This window comes from Phaenicophaeus curvirostris, chromosome 5 (assembly GCF_032191515.1).
Source record: "Phaenicophaeus curvirostris isolate KB17595 chromosome 5, BPBGC_Pcur_1.0, whole genome shotgun sequence".
Taxonomy (NCBI): Eukaryota; Metazoa; Chordata; class Aves; order Cuculiformes; family Cuculidae; genus Phaenicophaeus; species Phaenicophaeus curvirostris.
Genome location: NC_091396.1, coordinates 58,011,801 through 58,027,023, shown reverse-complemented (window position 1 = coordinate 58,027,023; position 15,223 = coordinate 58,011,801). Strand labels below are relative to the sequence as shown.

General features: G+C 38.5%; 1 protein-coding gene across 12 annotated transcripts in view; it reads left to right on the top strand.

The window, feature by feature from the left end:
• The window catches only part of CDC42BPB (CDC42 binding protein kinase beta), a 104,090-nt gene that overhangs the window by 73,349 nt on the left and 15,518 nt on the right, over window positions 1-15,223 (top strand). For 4 of the 12 annotated variants that reach the window (XR_011337572.1, XM_069858891.1, XM_069858900.1 and 1 more), the window contains exons 14-28: window positions 989-1,099; window positions 1,559-1,803; window positions 1,980-2,085; window positions 2,673-2,797; window positions 3,599-3,704; window positions 5,383-5,531; window positions 6,118-6,212; window positions 6,301-6,380; window positions 7,776-7,826; window positions 8,911-9,000; window positions 9,427-9,516; window positions 9,884-9,989; window positions 11,718-11,854; window positions 12,442-12,581; window positions 14,107-14,188. Coding sequence is in view for 11 of the 12 variants with exons in the window: in XM_069858891.1 (XP_069714992.1) it covers window positions 989-1,099; window positions 1,559-1,803; window positions 1,980-2,085; window positions 2,673-2,797; window positions 3,599-3,704; window positions 5,383-5,531; window positions 6,118-6,212; window positions 6,301-6,380; window positions 7,776-7,826; window positions 8,911-9,000; window positions 9,427-9,516; window positions 9,884-9,989; window positions 11,718-11,854; window positions 12,442-12,581; window positions 14,107-14,188 (1,713 nt within the window). In the remaining variant the exon portion in view is untranslated. The remainder of the gene's footprint in view (window positions 1-988; window positions 1,100-1,558; window positions 1,804-1,979; window positions 2,086-2,672; window positions 2,798-3,598; window positions 3,705-5,382; window positions 5,532-6,117; window positions 6,213-6,300; window positions 6,381-7,775; window positions 7,827-8,910; window positions 9,001-9,426; window positions 9,517-9,883; window positions 9,990-11,717; window positions 11,855-12,441; window positions 12,582-14,106; window positions 14,189-15,223) is intronic. The other 8 variants (XM_069858901.1, XM_069858894.1, XM_069858896.1 and 5 more) reach the window with 5 other exon arrangements.

The window sequence follows — 15,223 nt, the reverse complement described above, 5'->3', positions numbered from 1 at the left end:
GCCAGGTGGCCAAGAAGGCCAATGGCATCTTGGCTTGTATCAGAAACAGTGTGACCAGCAGATCCAGGGAGGTTATTCTCCCTCTGTACTCGGCACTGGTGAGACCGCTCCTCGAATCCTGTGTTCAGTTCTGGGCCCCTCACCACAAGAAGGATGTTGAGGCTCTGGAGCGAGTCCAGAGAAGAGCAACAAAGCTGGTGAAGGGGCTGGAGAACAGGCCTTATGAGGAACGGCTGGGAGAGCTGGGGTTGTTTAGCCTGGAGAAGCGGAGGCTGAGGGGAGACCTCATTGCTCTCTACAACTACCTGAAAGGAGGTTGTAGAGAGGAGGGTGCTGGCCTCTTCTCCCAAGTGACAGGGGACAGGACAAGAGGGAATGGCCTCAAGCTCCACTAGGGGAGGTTTAGGCTGGACATTAGGAAAAAATTCTTCACAGGAAGGGTCATTGGGCACTGGCAGAGGCTGCCCAGGGAGGTGGTTGAGTCACCTTCCCTGGAGGTGTTTAAGGCACAGGTGGACAAGGTGTTGAGGGGCATGGTTTAGTGTTTGATAGGAATGGTTGGACTCGATGATCCAGTGGGTCTCTTCCAACCTGGTTATTCTGTGATTCTATGATTCTTTTGCAATAATTTGATTCAAAGATTGGGTTGAGCTGCCTCAGTTGATACTGAGGTATGGAGCTGATCTGTAAGTGTGGGAGGCTTCCTTATTTCACAACTGCAATGACTTCCCGGTGCCATTTCTTTCTCGGAGCATTAATGAAACCTCTGCAGTTATCCCTGCGCATACTTAGTGTAGTTTCTGTCAGTACAGAGTCAGATAATAATAGTTCAACTGCATGAGACAGATGCCTGGATCACTGAAGGCAAAACAATTATGACATTCTGAGACGATTGTTACTCCCTGCATATCCTTATGGAGGAAAGGAAATGAATGATACAGATACCAATATCTTCTGTTGGAATTACTTAAAATTACTCTTGTTGCAGCTGGAAGCCCAACTTGAAGAAGCTGTAGCAGAAGCATCAAAAGAACGCAAGCTTCGTGAGCACAGTGAGGTCTTCTCTAAACAACTGGAAAATGAGCTGGAAGCTCTAAAGGTTACATGATTTTTTTCACAAATGTTTACTCTTGGCACAGGCACTGCAATGGTTTTGCTTACTCAACTGTTGGTAGCTGTGGGAGACTATAGCATTACTAGAAACCTCTCCTAACCTGTTCAGGCTTATCTGCTTCTTTGCTTGACAGACTTTAGTATCTCATTGGATACTAGTAACTTGAAAATGTCCAGTTTACATAAATTCTAAGCAGATGCCAAACGGATGTGATCCAAATCTGTTATCTCTGCAACCCATGTTGACCCCTTATTAGTTTCATGCAAGCAGAGCAGTCACTTAGTGGGGTTTGATGCTTGGAGATAGGCACCTTTTAAGTCACTCAGTGCCCAAATAAAAAATTTTCCCAACTGCCAGCAATTGGGCAATTCTAATTTTAAATAATATTTCCAAAATATAAAGATCGTAGTTTATTCCTAATGGTTTCTCCTCTTCTTCCACAAGCTGAAGCAGGGAGGCCGGACAGCAGGTGCCGCGCTAGAACATCAGCAGGAGCTCTCTAAAATTAAGTCTGAGCTGGAAAAGAAAATCTTATTTTATGAAGAGGAGTTGGTCCGACGAGAAGCATCACATGTTTTGGAAGTAAAAAATGTGAAAAAGGAAGTACATGATTCAGAGAGCCATCAGCTTGCACTGCAGAAAGAGATCATGATTTTAAAGGATAAATTAGAGAAAACAAAGCGCGAGAGGTAAGCTTTTGGGCATGATTCATTAGCTATGGATTTCTTTTGTATGTATTGCATTACATATGTATCTCTGCAGACTGGTATTTTACTTTAACTGTTTATTCCTTTTTGAAAATCCCAGTCTACAGGTTCAGCAATGTTACATTATAAATGTTTCTATTTCCTATCCTTCTCCTTAGGCACAGTGAAATGGAGGAAGCAGTAGGAACAATGAAAGAGAAATACGAGCGTGAAAGATCTATGCTCTTGGAAGATAACAAAAAGCTAACAACAGAAAATGAGAGGGTAATTATTTCAGGAGACATTTTTAAGCAAAATATGATTCTTACTTTGTTACTTTATGATGTTGAAGTAGTCTACTCATTGATCAGAAGAGGATCTGTGAATGTTCAGGTTGTATATGAACAAAACAAATGTCAATTTTGCCATATGAATGTCAGAGATCTGGCTAAATAGTAACTTCAGCGTCTCAGTATTGCTTTTTGTGGGATTGATTGCTACAGCTCAGAGGACACCACCTTCTGATTTCTTTATGAAGGACACACAGAGAAGGAAGGATTTACAAGGGCTGCCTTCCTTCCTGATGGCTTACAGTTAAACTTCATTCCTCTCAATGACTTCTACTTGCTTTTTCTTTCCTTTGTTTTGGATTGTTTAGTGTGAACTGGCAATGTGTTCTTCTGTGCTCAGGAGCCTGTCTCCAGTTCCGCAAAAAAAAAAAAAAATCCCTTTCAGTTCTTTGGTGTATGTTAGCGCTTCCAGATAGCCATGGTGGTCTTGTTTGTTCAGATTTTATAAGTGTGTAGACATACACATAGGTAAAAAGTCTGAAACTGACATAAGTCAGAAGTGAAATTAATCTTTTGTTTCAGCTCTGCTCCTTTGTGGATAAATTAACAGCACAGAACAGACAGCTAGAAGATGAGCTTCAAGATCTAGCAGCAAAGAAGGAGTCTGTTGCTCACTGGGAAGCTCAAATTGCAGAAATTATTCAATGGTATGTGCTGTTATAAGGTCCAGAGAGCCACTTTCAACTTTTGAAATACTGACTCGCACTTTTTTATAATTCATATCTGTGTTGTTTCTTTGTGTCTAGAACTCACCAAAACACATCTCTTCTGAGTGCTGATTGTTTCTCTTCTGTTTTCTAGTATTGCTGAGTAGTAGTGACAAGTGATGTTGTCAGATGCGATTAAATATGAAGGAGAGGGTTTTGGTATCACCTTTGATATCACTTGATATCATCGTGTCTAAAGTGATCATTAAATCACCCAACTTGGAATATTTTGATAAATTCATTCAGGAAGATGGTCATGATTTAGAAGGTTCATGTTAACATATAGAATTTCACTAGCTGTACTAGACAAACACTTGCATTTAATCCATAGGTCAGTTTTTCCCTCTTGTTATTTGCTGTTTTAGCAAGCTGTGTGCAGGTATTTTCAGCGTGCAAGACAAGGAGATCTTGAAGGTAGCCTTTATAAAAATTGAGCAACCAATATGCAGATCATGTTCCAAACAATAACAATGAATTTCTGCAGAACTCTTGCTGATTATGGAAGGAAAACTTCAGTTTCCCTAGCAACTGCCACAATTGAGAGAACTGGTTAAAAGAAAAACCTAAAACAGGCAATCTAAGATGTATTCAGTTTTCTGTTGCTGGAAGAGTTTTTCCTGCTTTGTCCATTTCTGTTATGCCCCTAAATCCAGTGCAGACACTGATTATTTACTGGTACAATATTCGGTGCTATGAGCCACCAAACTGCTAAGTAACAGGATTTTTGTAATTACCCATCAGGGTGAGTGATGAGAAGGATGCTCGTGGCTATCTCCAAGCATTAGCTTCCAAGATGACAGAAGAACTGGAATCATTGAGAAGTTCCAGTCTGGGGTCAAGAACACTGGTAAGAAAATAGCAAGCACTCAGGCTCTCCTGGGGCTAAGAAGCTGCATTTTTAGTTTCAGCTATCAGTTCATAATTGGAATTCTTTTCTAATAAATCCTCTGCTTACTAGTTCCTATCTGTTGCTTGTGAAATACATCTAGGTAATCTGATGAGAATTTGATAATACAGGGGGCAGTTGTTTCATAGTTTATGTCTGCTATCATAGAATCATGGAATAACCAAGTTGGAAGAGACCCACTGGATCATCAAGTCCAACCATTCCTATCAAACACTAAACCATGCCCCTTAGCACCTTGTCCTCCTGTCCCTTAAACACCTCCACAAACTGCTTTAAGCAGTGCAAAGGAGAGAAGAAACAATAACTTAAACCATTGGAGAGGAGTACAGAAATGTACCTCACCACATTAGATGCAAGTGAATAATTTTAGTTGCTGTTACAGTGAGATAACAAGCATTAACTGGTTGATATTGTTACAAACTAGCGACACTGAGAGCCTGTGACTTTATTTACATGCAAAATAATGAGACCTTAAGCTATAGTTTTCCCATACAGTAGCAACGTGAATACTCCAAATACATCTGCCAAATAGAAGAGCCCTAACAAAGGAGCACGGTTTCAAAGATGAAAACGCTGTTTTGCCTTGGCAGGTCCTAAATAACCTGCATAAGGAAAGGGAGAGCTATTTGCAGCTAGGTGTGGAGGCCCATGACCCTAGCAATGCTGCTGAGCACAGTCTGCCATGCACGAAGTCTGTCTGCTCTGGTTTCTACAGATAAGGCGTTACCCACCCCTTCCAAATCTATGAATATGAGAGAATAAGATAAAGTTATGAGTTCATATGAGCTAGCATCAAGAGATGATTCTGTGATTGAGAGATTTAATAGGAAGATGGAATCAGACACAGTTTGCCTTTTTTTCTTAGCTACTGCCTGAATAAAGAACACTCTCTGTTCTTTATATTACAACTGGTTTTGTAACTTCAGCAGAACTTGATGTAAGGCTGTTGTTTCTCAACATAAAAAATGTCTCTCGTTTTCATGACTGTTGTTTGCAAGTTCATTTGGGACTAGAGAGGTATCCATTAGGGAATACAAAATTGTAATCCTCACTGTAAAATGCTTGGAAAAGCTCGGAAAATTAGCTTTTGGGGGTAGTAGAGCGGAATTGCATGTTGTATGCAGAAAGTATAGTGTGTGCTACTTGGCAAGCATAAGAACTGTTTGGACAGACTCTCGAGGTATCTTTGGTATCTCAAGAACTCGATTATTTCTCTGTTTTCATAATTTTTATATATTCTACATTAAATATTGAGATCTGTCTTATGCTTGAAAGTCCAGTATGTCACTGTACAAGTTTTATACTCTTTTCCAGACTGAACAAAGAAAACTAGCCATTTTCAGTGAGTTCTTTCAGTTTGACTTCCGTGCTCAGTGATACAGCATTTTAGCTTCAACCATATTGTGTTAGGTGTTTAACCAATATAAAAATTGCTCATTGCTTCATTTCTGTGTAACAGAGTCTGAATGTCAGCTGATTTCCATGCAGCAGGTATACTGTCCATAACTAATTAGAAGAGCATTCTCTGAACCAGTGTGAAAGCTAATTTGTGTCTTTGAACAAGAACAGAAATGTCTTTAGACAGTTGATATTAATATTCCGTAACTTACTGCAACAGGATCCACTTTGGAAAGTGCGACGCAGTCAGAAGTTGGATATGTCAGCTAGGCTGGAATTACAGTCTGCCCTTGATGCAGAAATTCGTGCCAAACAACTAGTTCAAGAAGAGCTACGGAAAGTTAAAGATGCAAACATATCTTTCGAAAGGTAATAATGGCTTCAGTTCTGGTTGGGTTTTGCTCTAAGCTGCTGATCAGAGTAGTAACAACTTTCTTAAAATGGCCCCTTTTGCCTGGGATATTGGACTTTGCCAGAAAGATCCCGTTCTACAAGACTACACATTTCTTATACAGTCAAGTGAGAACTGTTAAATTTCTTCAAGTAAACAGTTCACTGTTGTGAATAGCTTAGTAACGAGATACAAAGCTCGGACATCTGAGGGGGAAAAAAGCATATGAGCAAATTCAAAACAAATTCAGTACCTTTTATTAGAGTAACTGGAGAGTAGACATATTCTTGGGAATGAAATGCCAAACTGCTATTAGAATAATCTTATTTGGCAGATACCTGCAATGTTAGCAGTAGTCTCAATTGCGATTTTCAATATCTAGTCATGTAGTGAGGTGCCTATGCAAATACTAAAATTAATAAGACTTAAAAAGTCTTTTTTAAAAAAAAAACCCGAATTTCCAGAACTCTGAGATGTAGGACCAGAAATTAATAACCCTGTGCAGTAGCATTCCTACCTCTGGGATATGTCAGATTGAATTTTGATCATGTTATGTTGCTTTAGTAAATTAAAGGAGTCTGAAGCAAAGAATAGGGAACTGTTGGAAGAGATGGAAGGTTTGAAGAAAAAAATGGAAGAAAAGTACAGAACAGATTCAGGTAATTAAAAGTCGCTGTGCTTTAACAGATTTCTAACACCACCTGCGGTGTTGTCTTTTAGCTAAGCCTATTCTGCTTTGGATTTTAGGTCTCAAACTTCCAGACTTTCAAGATTCCATTTTTGAATATTTCAACACCTCTCCTCTTGCACGTGATCTGACTTTCAGAGTGAGTTGTTACATAAAATATCTATAAAATGTGATAACTGAATTCTATTTTTATTATGTAAAAGTAACACTCGGGCACTATATGGCACGTTTGGAGCTGGCATATTAGCCAATTTAATGTTACACAGGATTAAATGACCAGTAGATGTTGGATTGCTTGGCATTTTGCAGAGAAGCTGGTGCCTTTGGGAAATATTCCCAGAAGTTCACATTAATTATTTCCCATTCTAGCTTCTTTGTTTAGGTTAATCTCAAACATTTGGCTAAATAATTTATATTCACCATTTTTGGAAAGGCTGGCACACCCTGTTAAAAACAAAGGATTAAATGCTTTGCAGTTAGAAGATGCTGGTTAATACAAGGAAAAGTATTCACACAGTTCAAGTTTAAACAGATACGTAAAATTGTTGGCTCCAGATTTTAATGGAGTGGTTAGTGTAGAGGAACTGGGAAGAGAATCAGAGGACCCACAGGTGTTGGTATAATAAATGACACACCCTCTGGTCCTTAGAAAAGTAATCATACAAATCAGAGCTCTAGGTGGGCGTTCCAGCTTAAAAGGTTTCTGCACTTCCCAAGGAAGCAGCTGCTAAATGCAACATTGAATCACATTTCCTTACTTCATGAACTCTGATCTGCAAAGATTTTCTGGGATTTTTTTTGCAAAACACAGACAGTTTAGGATAAAAACAAGAGCTGGAACTGGAAAGAACAATCTGTTTCTTTTATGGAGCTGAGTTAAAGGGGCTCATATTAAAACCTCAGAAGTCTTCTTAGATTTTATATCTGAAATATGTACTCTTTTTTTTTTTTTTTCAAATTGTCACTGTTGCTAAAAAGAAAGCTTATGGACATGCTGTGATATTTACATATACTTTGTGTATATGCTATTCCTAGTGACAAAACGTCCGTGTTGGCTTTCTTGTTGAAGCAGCAGGATGTGCTGTACAGATGAGGTGGAGGGAAGAGAGAGAAACATGTTATATGCTACTGTCTGAATAATAATTTTGTCTACTGACCTTGATATTTTAAAACATTACTTCAAAAAGTAGCAGATATACTTAAAACAGTAACATGCAGGGCATCAAGCCCGTAACTAATCAACATTCCATTCTACAGATTCTGCAATAAATACGTAGTTGACATGGAAATGGAGGTGGCATTTTCTGATGAATTACATTAAAATTGCTGATACTGCACTTATGGACTTCCATTAGTAATTTTTTCCACGTCTGTTTATGAACTCTGTATCTTCAGCTCTGGGTTAATTTAGCTTGAATAAATATAATTTGGCCCTATAAAACATTTTATTTAGCTAGGCTACTAATATTCCATCTGAAGTTTTCCTGTGGGTGATAAGTGATCATTTTTATCCCTCATATTTGTTACAACAAAGGATTCTGTTTCTTCTTCGTCTACATCTTCTCTGCTAGCCTTTTGGGAAGAAGTAAGTTCTTGCTAGTAGTTTTGTTTCCTTATTTTGTTGTGACCTGTCATAGTAAAAATGGCCTTCTAAAATTAGATATTTGCTTCCTTAACTTCTCTATAACTTAATTCACTAAATAGAGCTAATTTAGTTTTGTTTTAGTACCTCCTTACAGGCTTGCTATTTTATATCTTGACTATCTGTATGGCTAAGGCTGAATCACACTTTTTAAATATTTTATATTACATAATGGTACGATTTGATCTTAAATGGCCCAGCCCTACCAATCAATTCATAACAAAAAAATAACAAATATCTGAACATATTTAGTGAGCTAACTGAACTTGAGCCATCTTCCTGTCTAAACTGGCTGGGAAGTGAGTGATTCATTACTTGTTGACTTCAGTGTTAATTACATCATTGATATGAAGTCTAATCTGATGTTTGTTAGTCATGATTTTCATAATGTCCTCAGAGTACAGAATCCTACTTCCACACCCAGCTTCTTTAGCTCTGGAATTGTAGCATACTTCCCCCTTGTGCTGGCAATTAGTAGTTGCTACTGTAAGTGTGAAATTAATAAAGGTGTGTAATGGATGCTAGTCTTAAATTTTAGTGAAATGTCAGACAATGTGATTAAGTAGACGTGATTCTTTTAATGACCATGGTAGTCAACTTTTTAAAAGCTTGTGTACTACTTTTCAGGTTTTTTTTCTTGTGGCAGAATTGCTGTCTGTTATGTGCTATTAAAATCCTAGTGTTCTGAGCTACCATGAGAAGTAAGCTATTTTGTGGGTGATCGCCAAGCTTCTCAAACATCATTCCATACCTGCATCCAAGAGATTAAGAATAGCTTTGCTGGGAGAAGGCAGCTATTGCAGCATTTATGCTGCCCACTGTGAGGTTTTGTGTTTCAGTACTTCCAGCTTTACAGCTTTTCCATCAGGTGGCAGAGATTGTTTTAAGGGAAGACTTTTTACAGAGTAGAAAGTCATTAGATGTATGTGTACCACATATAGAAATCAGCGTTGGTTTTTATTTTGTTGACATGAGACTACTTCATCAGATACATAATAACGTACCGTGTTTGCTGTCGCTTTCACAGACGAGTTCTATTAGTGAGCAGGAGACACAGGGTCCCAAGTCAGAAGTTTCCCCATCTACTTCAGTCGTAACTGCAGAGCAACAACAAGAAGTAAGAGAACTGTTCTTTTACCCCGAAGAGGGATTTGGTAGAAAGTCTCTCTGTCTTGTTCATGATAAATACATATTGCAGCATTCATTGTGAAGAAGCAGGATTGAATGTTGCTTATTTTCAGTGTGTCAGTGTTACTTGCACCTGCTTTGAGAACAATTGCAAATGAAATCTTTTCACTAGCTTTGTGTATGTTGATGTACCTCATTTTCATATGTTCTCTGTATTGCTGCTTGTTTGTTAGTGTGCAGGCTTTCCTGTGAGTGCTTTAAAACACAATCTATTTCTATTAAATCAGAATGGCAATGTTTATGACAATTACATTTTTTGTAATTTTCAAAAAAAGAAATAAAAAACCAGAAACAATAAGCTTTGCCACCCCGATTTTGAAACAAATTCTTGAAGCGTCACTTTGCTCAATTACAGTTTTTTGTGATTCAGGAACCAATTCGGCTTCAGAGGATGCCTGCTGCTCCTTCCCCCACCATTCAGTCCATTTCTCTAGCTGTACCAAAGGTAGGGGGACTGTGCTAACCTTATTCAAAAAACCAAAGGCATTTTTAAATTAGCCCTCCATGTTTGTTCTTGTCTTGTTTGGATTTGTCATGTGTTTGTTTGTTAAATCTGTGTTTTTAATCAAATGTTGGTGGGGGTTGATTTGTCAGAAGGACTGACAAAAAATAGTTGGTTACAGGTTTGGGTTTGAGTGTCTTAAGCAGTTGGAAATAGAACTCTAACTGTTGTCTTGCAGCACCTGTTACAAGGTGCAAGAAGCCCAGGTTTCATAACGTACACTGTGATATACTGAAGGGTGGTGAAGGATGCTGCTTGCATTACATAAGTACAGAAAGTGAAAAGTTTTTATCCTGAATTTATCTTTCAGCCTAAAGCTCACCAGCTCAATATCAAGTCATTCACAAGCCCTACTCAGTGTAGTCATTGCACCTCTCTTATGGTGGGGTTAGTTCGACAAGGCTATGCCTGTGACGGTGAGTCGGTTAAATTTTTTATATTTCTAGAAATCCCTGAAAAAAAAACATCCCAAAAGACTAATGTATTTTAGTGCAACCATTTATTTGGTGAGGGAATAAAATTCACCTGCTGCTGAATGGTTCTCCTTTGTTTTGCATCATTATCAGACTTAGAAGTCAAAGAATGTATAAGCCTTCATTCACTTTCATATTACTTATTATTTCTGCTATCATTAGTGCTGTTACAGTGTGAATTGTGGGGGGCGGCAGGGAAGGCAGAACTATTTTCTGTTTCTGTAGTGAAGAAGACTATGGGAATGCTCCAGAAACATAATAAGTCTCTCTGTTTTGTACAATCCTCACCATATATTGGAAGGACCATTTACCAGGGATTTTTGTCCTGTAGCCTGTCTTTGCTGTCCATTAGTTTTCTTTTAAATGCTTCCTCTGGTGGATGTGTCACTGCTGAGTTCCATGTTTGAGTATATGGAGGTATTTTTATTTGAAAATATAATACGTCTCTGTATCTTTGTTAGATATATAAACTTATTAGAAGTCCACAAATCTGTTGAAGACACTACAGTATAAATAACCTTACTGTATTTCTGTGTCAAGCTTAGTTCTTGCTAGTGACGCCCTCTCCACTGACACCTTCAGTATCTTATTAATCTGCCTGTCAGGGCTTTCTTCCTGGCTGATCTTCTGGTAGCATTTCTTCCCCAGGAGCATGAGTCTGCCAGCACTTGCCCTGGGGCTGCCTTTTGTCTCCTGTTGCTGACAGTTGTGAACTCTTGTTTTGCAGTTCTTCCTGCAAGTTTGAAACAATCTTTTTTCCCATAGTGTAGCTATCAACTTTGCTCTTTTTTTATATATATTTTGATTAAGGTCTGCATCATTCGTTTTCCAGTTTGTCTCTTTTACTCCAGATCTTGATAGCCAGAGAAAAAATCACACTGACATAAGAATAGAGGTGACTCTGGTAGAACAAAACCTTGCCATGTTCCACTCCCACTTACTGGCTTTTCCCAATTCCTCCTCTTTTTAATGCTGGAGACTGCAGTAAAATATAGCAGCACTTCCAGAGACCGGAGGGACTGGCTGTATCCTGTGGATTTTCCCTACTCTGCAATATGCCTTGATACGCACAGTCCCAAATAATTATGGTGCCTCCTGAAAGAGCTGAATTTATTCTCTGGTCTTGGGGAGGAGAGTACTTCGCATGCATGACTTTTCAGTAATCCTTGTCCTCCTGGAGCAGACTGTAGCTCCAAGAACGAGCCAGGCAGCTTGCCCTGCGCTGCCCTCTCTCCTGGCTGTTCCCTTGGGTATCATGAGCCTAGTCTACACTTGTCTTCTACCATTGCCCCATAATTTTTATTCCTCCTTTAGTAATGCTTTTTCTCTTCTGTGACTGGATTAATTGCCGCTTAGCACCAGTGAGGCTAATCAATTCCTTTTCCTTCTGGAAAGTGCTTTCATAAGTTGCCCTGGAAAGTGGACTCAGTTCCTGCCCTTTATGGAAATGATAGGCTTAAAAGAGAAAATGAAAGCAGATAAAAGAGAAAATGAGTCTCATACAATATCTAGGTGTGTTCACTTCTTTAGCATAGTGGGCTATTACAATATTTGACTGCCACTTCCAGTGTCAGTAATTAATTTGCTAAGCGAAAGGGTAGACAATGTTAATCTACTGTTATGACTGACCGATACATGCATTTCACTGTGAATTTTCTCTTTTGTACTTAGTGTGTTCATTTGCATGCCATGTTTCCTGCAAGGATAGCGCACCTCAGGTCTGCCCCATACCCCCTGAGCAAGCCAAAAGGCCTCTTGGAGTAGATGTGCAAAGAGGAATAGGAACGGCCTATAAAGGTTATGTCAAGGTAATAGTCTTTTGTTCTTGGACAAGAGAAGAATACTAAACTTTGCTTACGGCTACGCGGCTTGGAACCTCTAAGTATATTTAAACAGATTTCCTAATTGTACTTAAGCCTTAATGCTTCGTGTGCCCTCTAATGTAACTTACTTAACCGTTGTCACTTTAGATGTGAGAGAAACTATTGTTTTTACTACAAGAGATAAAAGGTTAGTCGATTAGTAGCTACAGTGTTTGTAGGCAGCAGTGGAGAGGGAGGAGAAAGCATACTTTAGGAAGAACTTCTGTCTCTGTTGATGCACACCTAATATAAAAGCTAAACTGTCCTACTGTGTTGGCATTTGTAGGATATACAAGCCCCATTGTTTCTTGTAACACTACCTAATATATTTCTTGAACTGTAACAGGGAATAGTTGAACTTAAGAGAGGAAAAATGATTGCTTGATTACTTGACATTTTTCACTCCATTTTGAAGGGCAAGTAGAACGTGTTTTAATTCCGGTGATCTAAGTATAAGCTTCTCTAAATGTCCCTGCTTTCTGTGTCTACTACTTGCGCTTACATTTAATAAGCAATCAGTTATTTATATGCAGGTCCCGAAGCCCACAGGAGTTAAGAAAGGATGGCAGAGGGCTTATGCAGTTGTCTGTGACTGTAAACTGTTCTTATATGATGTGCCTGAAGGAAAATCCACCCAACCTGGAGTTGTTGCAAGTCAAGTCTTGGATCTCAGGTTTGTATTATTATGACAGAGTAGAAATCCTCTGTGTTTTTTTCCTAACACACATATTTATTTATAGTACTCTAGAAACTTGAAGATCATGAGAGCTCTGGTCTGAGAAGGCATGTATGTTCTGTATTTAGGTTGTAGCTAAGTTAAGTCTGAATAAGTCTGCTCAACAAGTCACTACAGTCATTAGTATTTACAGTATTAGCATACTTCTTCCTAGAATTCCATATGCATACTTTGTTAGATGGTTTTTTCCACTGCACTCTGACCTCAACATTGAGTCATAGGTCATCCCATAGCCAGTAATTTCCTGAACAGTAGAAATACTTAACTAGGCTTCAGAAAAATGCTGACTAATTTGCAGTGCGAGTGGCTCTGACCCTGCCTTCTTACAGGAGTCAATTTTTCACGGTGAACCATTTGAATCACCAAAGGGCATCTGCGAAAGATCCAAGACTTAGATTGATCAGAGTAACCGATAAGCTTTTTTATTTCAGTTTATGGAAATACCAGGAAAGTGTAATACATTTTCATGTTACAGCACCCTTGTCTCTGTTGAACATAAAGTTTGCATTCACAAGCACCTCGATACCTTGATTTGTATTTTTTTCCAGACAGTAATACTGTGGGGTTGCACTAGAACTGCTGTTCTGTTCTCCCTGAGAACTGTCAGTGTTGGCTCTCTCTGACACACTGGCAGCAGGAGCAGAGGCATAGAAGTATTTCAAATAAGAGCATTCACAACAGTACATTGCTTGAAGCAAATCAGCCGGATACTATGCCAACTGTCCCATGATTTATCTGCTTATTGTAGCTGCCTCTTTGAGTCTGTCTTGTTAGGACTCTTAGATATTTTAAGAGACAATAACCAACACAGCTATGAGTTCTAGCATGGGCAAGTTTCAGGCATTAGTGTCATCTTTATGCTAATATTGGCAGTTACAGTGATCAACTTGGTCAAATTCAGTTTAAAAAGGCTTTTGTAGGCAAGTTCTCTGGGGTGGAGCACTCTGAAGTGCAAAAGTTGTTCTGATGTCTGTTTATTTTACTGTAATAGAGAGTAAAATCTAGCTGTTTTGAAAACCCTTATTTGAATCCCACAGACTATAATTATGCTGCCAAGAGCTTTTTATGTGATTTTTCTTTTTTTCCAAAGGCCCCTCTCTTGCTACACATTGAGGTATGAATTATTCATTTCTAATGTGTCTGCTGGGCTGGAAGAGCAATATTCTTGCTGCTAATTGTAGAATAGGTGTGGTCAGTAAACTGAAACTGCACAAAGCCACCCCACTTAACTTCAGGTGGACTGAGTTACATGTATTGGATGCTGTAGAAACAGAACTAAATAAAGCTTGTGAGTTGGTTGGGTCAAGGATGGTTGGATTGTAAGACAGCAGTGATGGCAGTTGTGACCTCTGTGTGGTGTTAGGAGATTGCAGCCTATTGAAACAGTTGTGATACAGTTAGATTTTGCTGAATAATGCTAATGTGTGCATGTACGTGATTCTTTTGCTCTCTTTCTTACTAGAGATGAAGACTTTTGTGTGAGCTCTGTCCTAGCATCGGATGTAATACATGCGACTCGTAAAGACATCCCTTGCATATTCAGGGTATGGCTATCAATTTACTCTTAAAGAAAATACAAGTTAAATACCAGTGGGTTTTTTTGATAATAAAATGCATTATCCATATTTAATGTTTATTAAGTTATGCAGAAGTGTAAGAATTTACAAGAGTTGCTGAAATTAGTAGAACAACAATATACTCCTAATAACTGAATTGTAAAGAACAAAGTTCTCCTTCTTTTGCTGCTTCCTTGTATATAAAATTGGGGGGGGTTGTTTTCTTGATTATAATTCCGTATATTTTTGTGTCTTCTTCCATTGGTATTAACAGATCCTAGTTTTAATTTCTTAGCTTTGGAGGACTCTTGGTTTAGGAGCTGATGTTGCAACAGAGTAGTCTGAAGCTGGGGTTGTGCTCATTGAGTCTTGTTTGCCATGTGTTGTCTTCTATTCAAAAATACTTCTGAAATATCAGTTTCCTTAATTTCATCATGAAGTATAGTAGAAAAAATGTAAAATAAGAGAAAATATTTAACTTAGTTATAATATCCTCTTTGATGTATGCTCTATCTAAATGCTGTATTTAGTTTTTAAGAACAGGAAGTTCTTTCCTAGGTGTTATGTGAATTATATTTAATCTGGAATTTTATGGAGAAGAGTACATTAGTATCCAATATCTAAAATGTCTTGCTTTTGAATACAGAAACTCACTGTTATGAGCATCTCTGATCCTCAGTCATTTAGAATTAAGTCAATGGAACGTGGAAGCCGAAGAGCTGACCATCACATGCAGTCCCAATAACTTGGTCTTTTAAGGTTTTACATAGGAAATGTCTTGGCTGCTTAAATGCTTCAGTGCTTTTGCTTTTCTGTTGTTTGTAGTATTTTCTGCAGTGCGTTTTCATCCCTTAGTTTACTTCTGCTTTTACCTTTATTTTCCTCTCACTTGTTTCTAAATTTCTTTTTTTAAATTCCCATCTGCTTGCTTTCCTCTCAAATTAGCAAATATGGAATACTATGGGAAAGGACTTCTGAGGAGAGAAAATGAGCTATGCAGAGTGATGGTTGATTTCTTTAAGA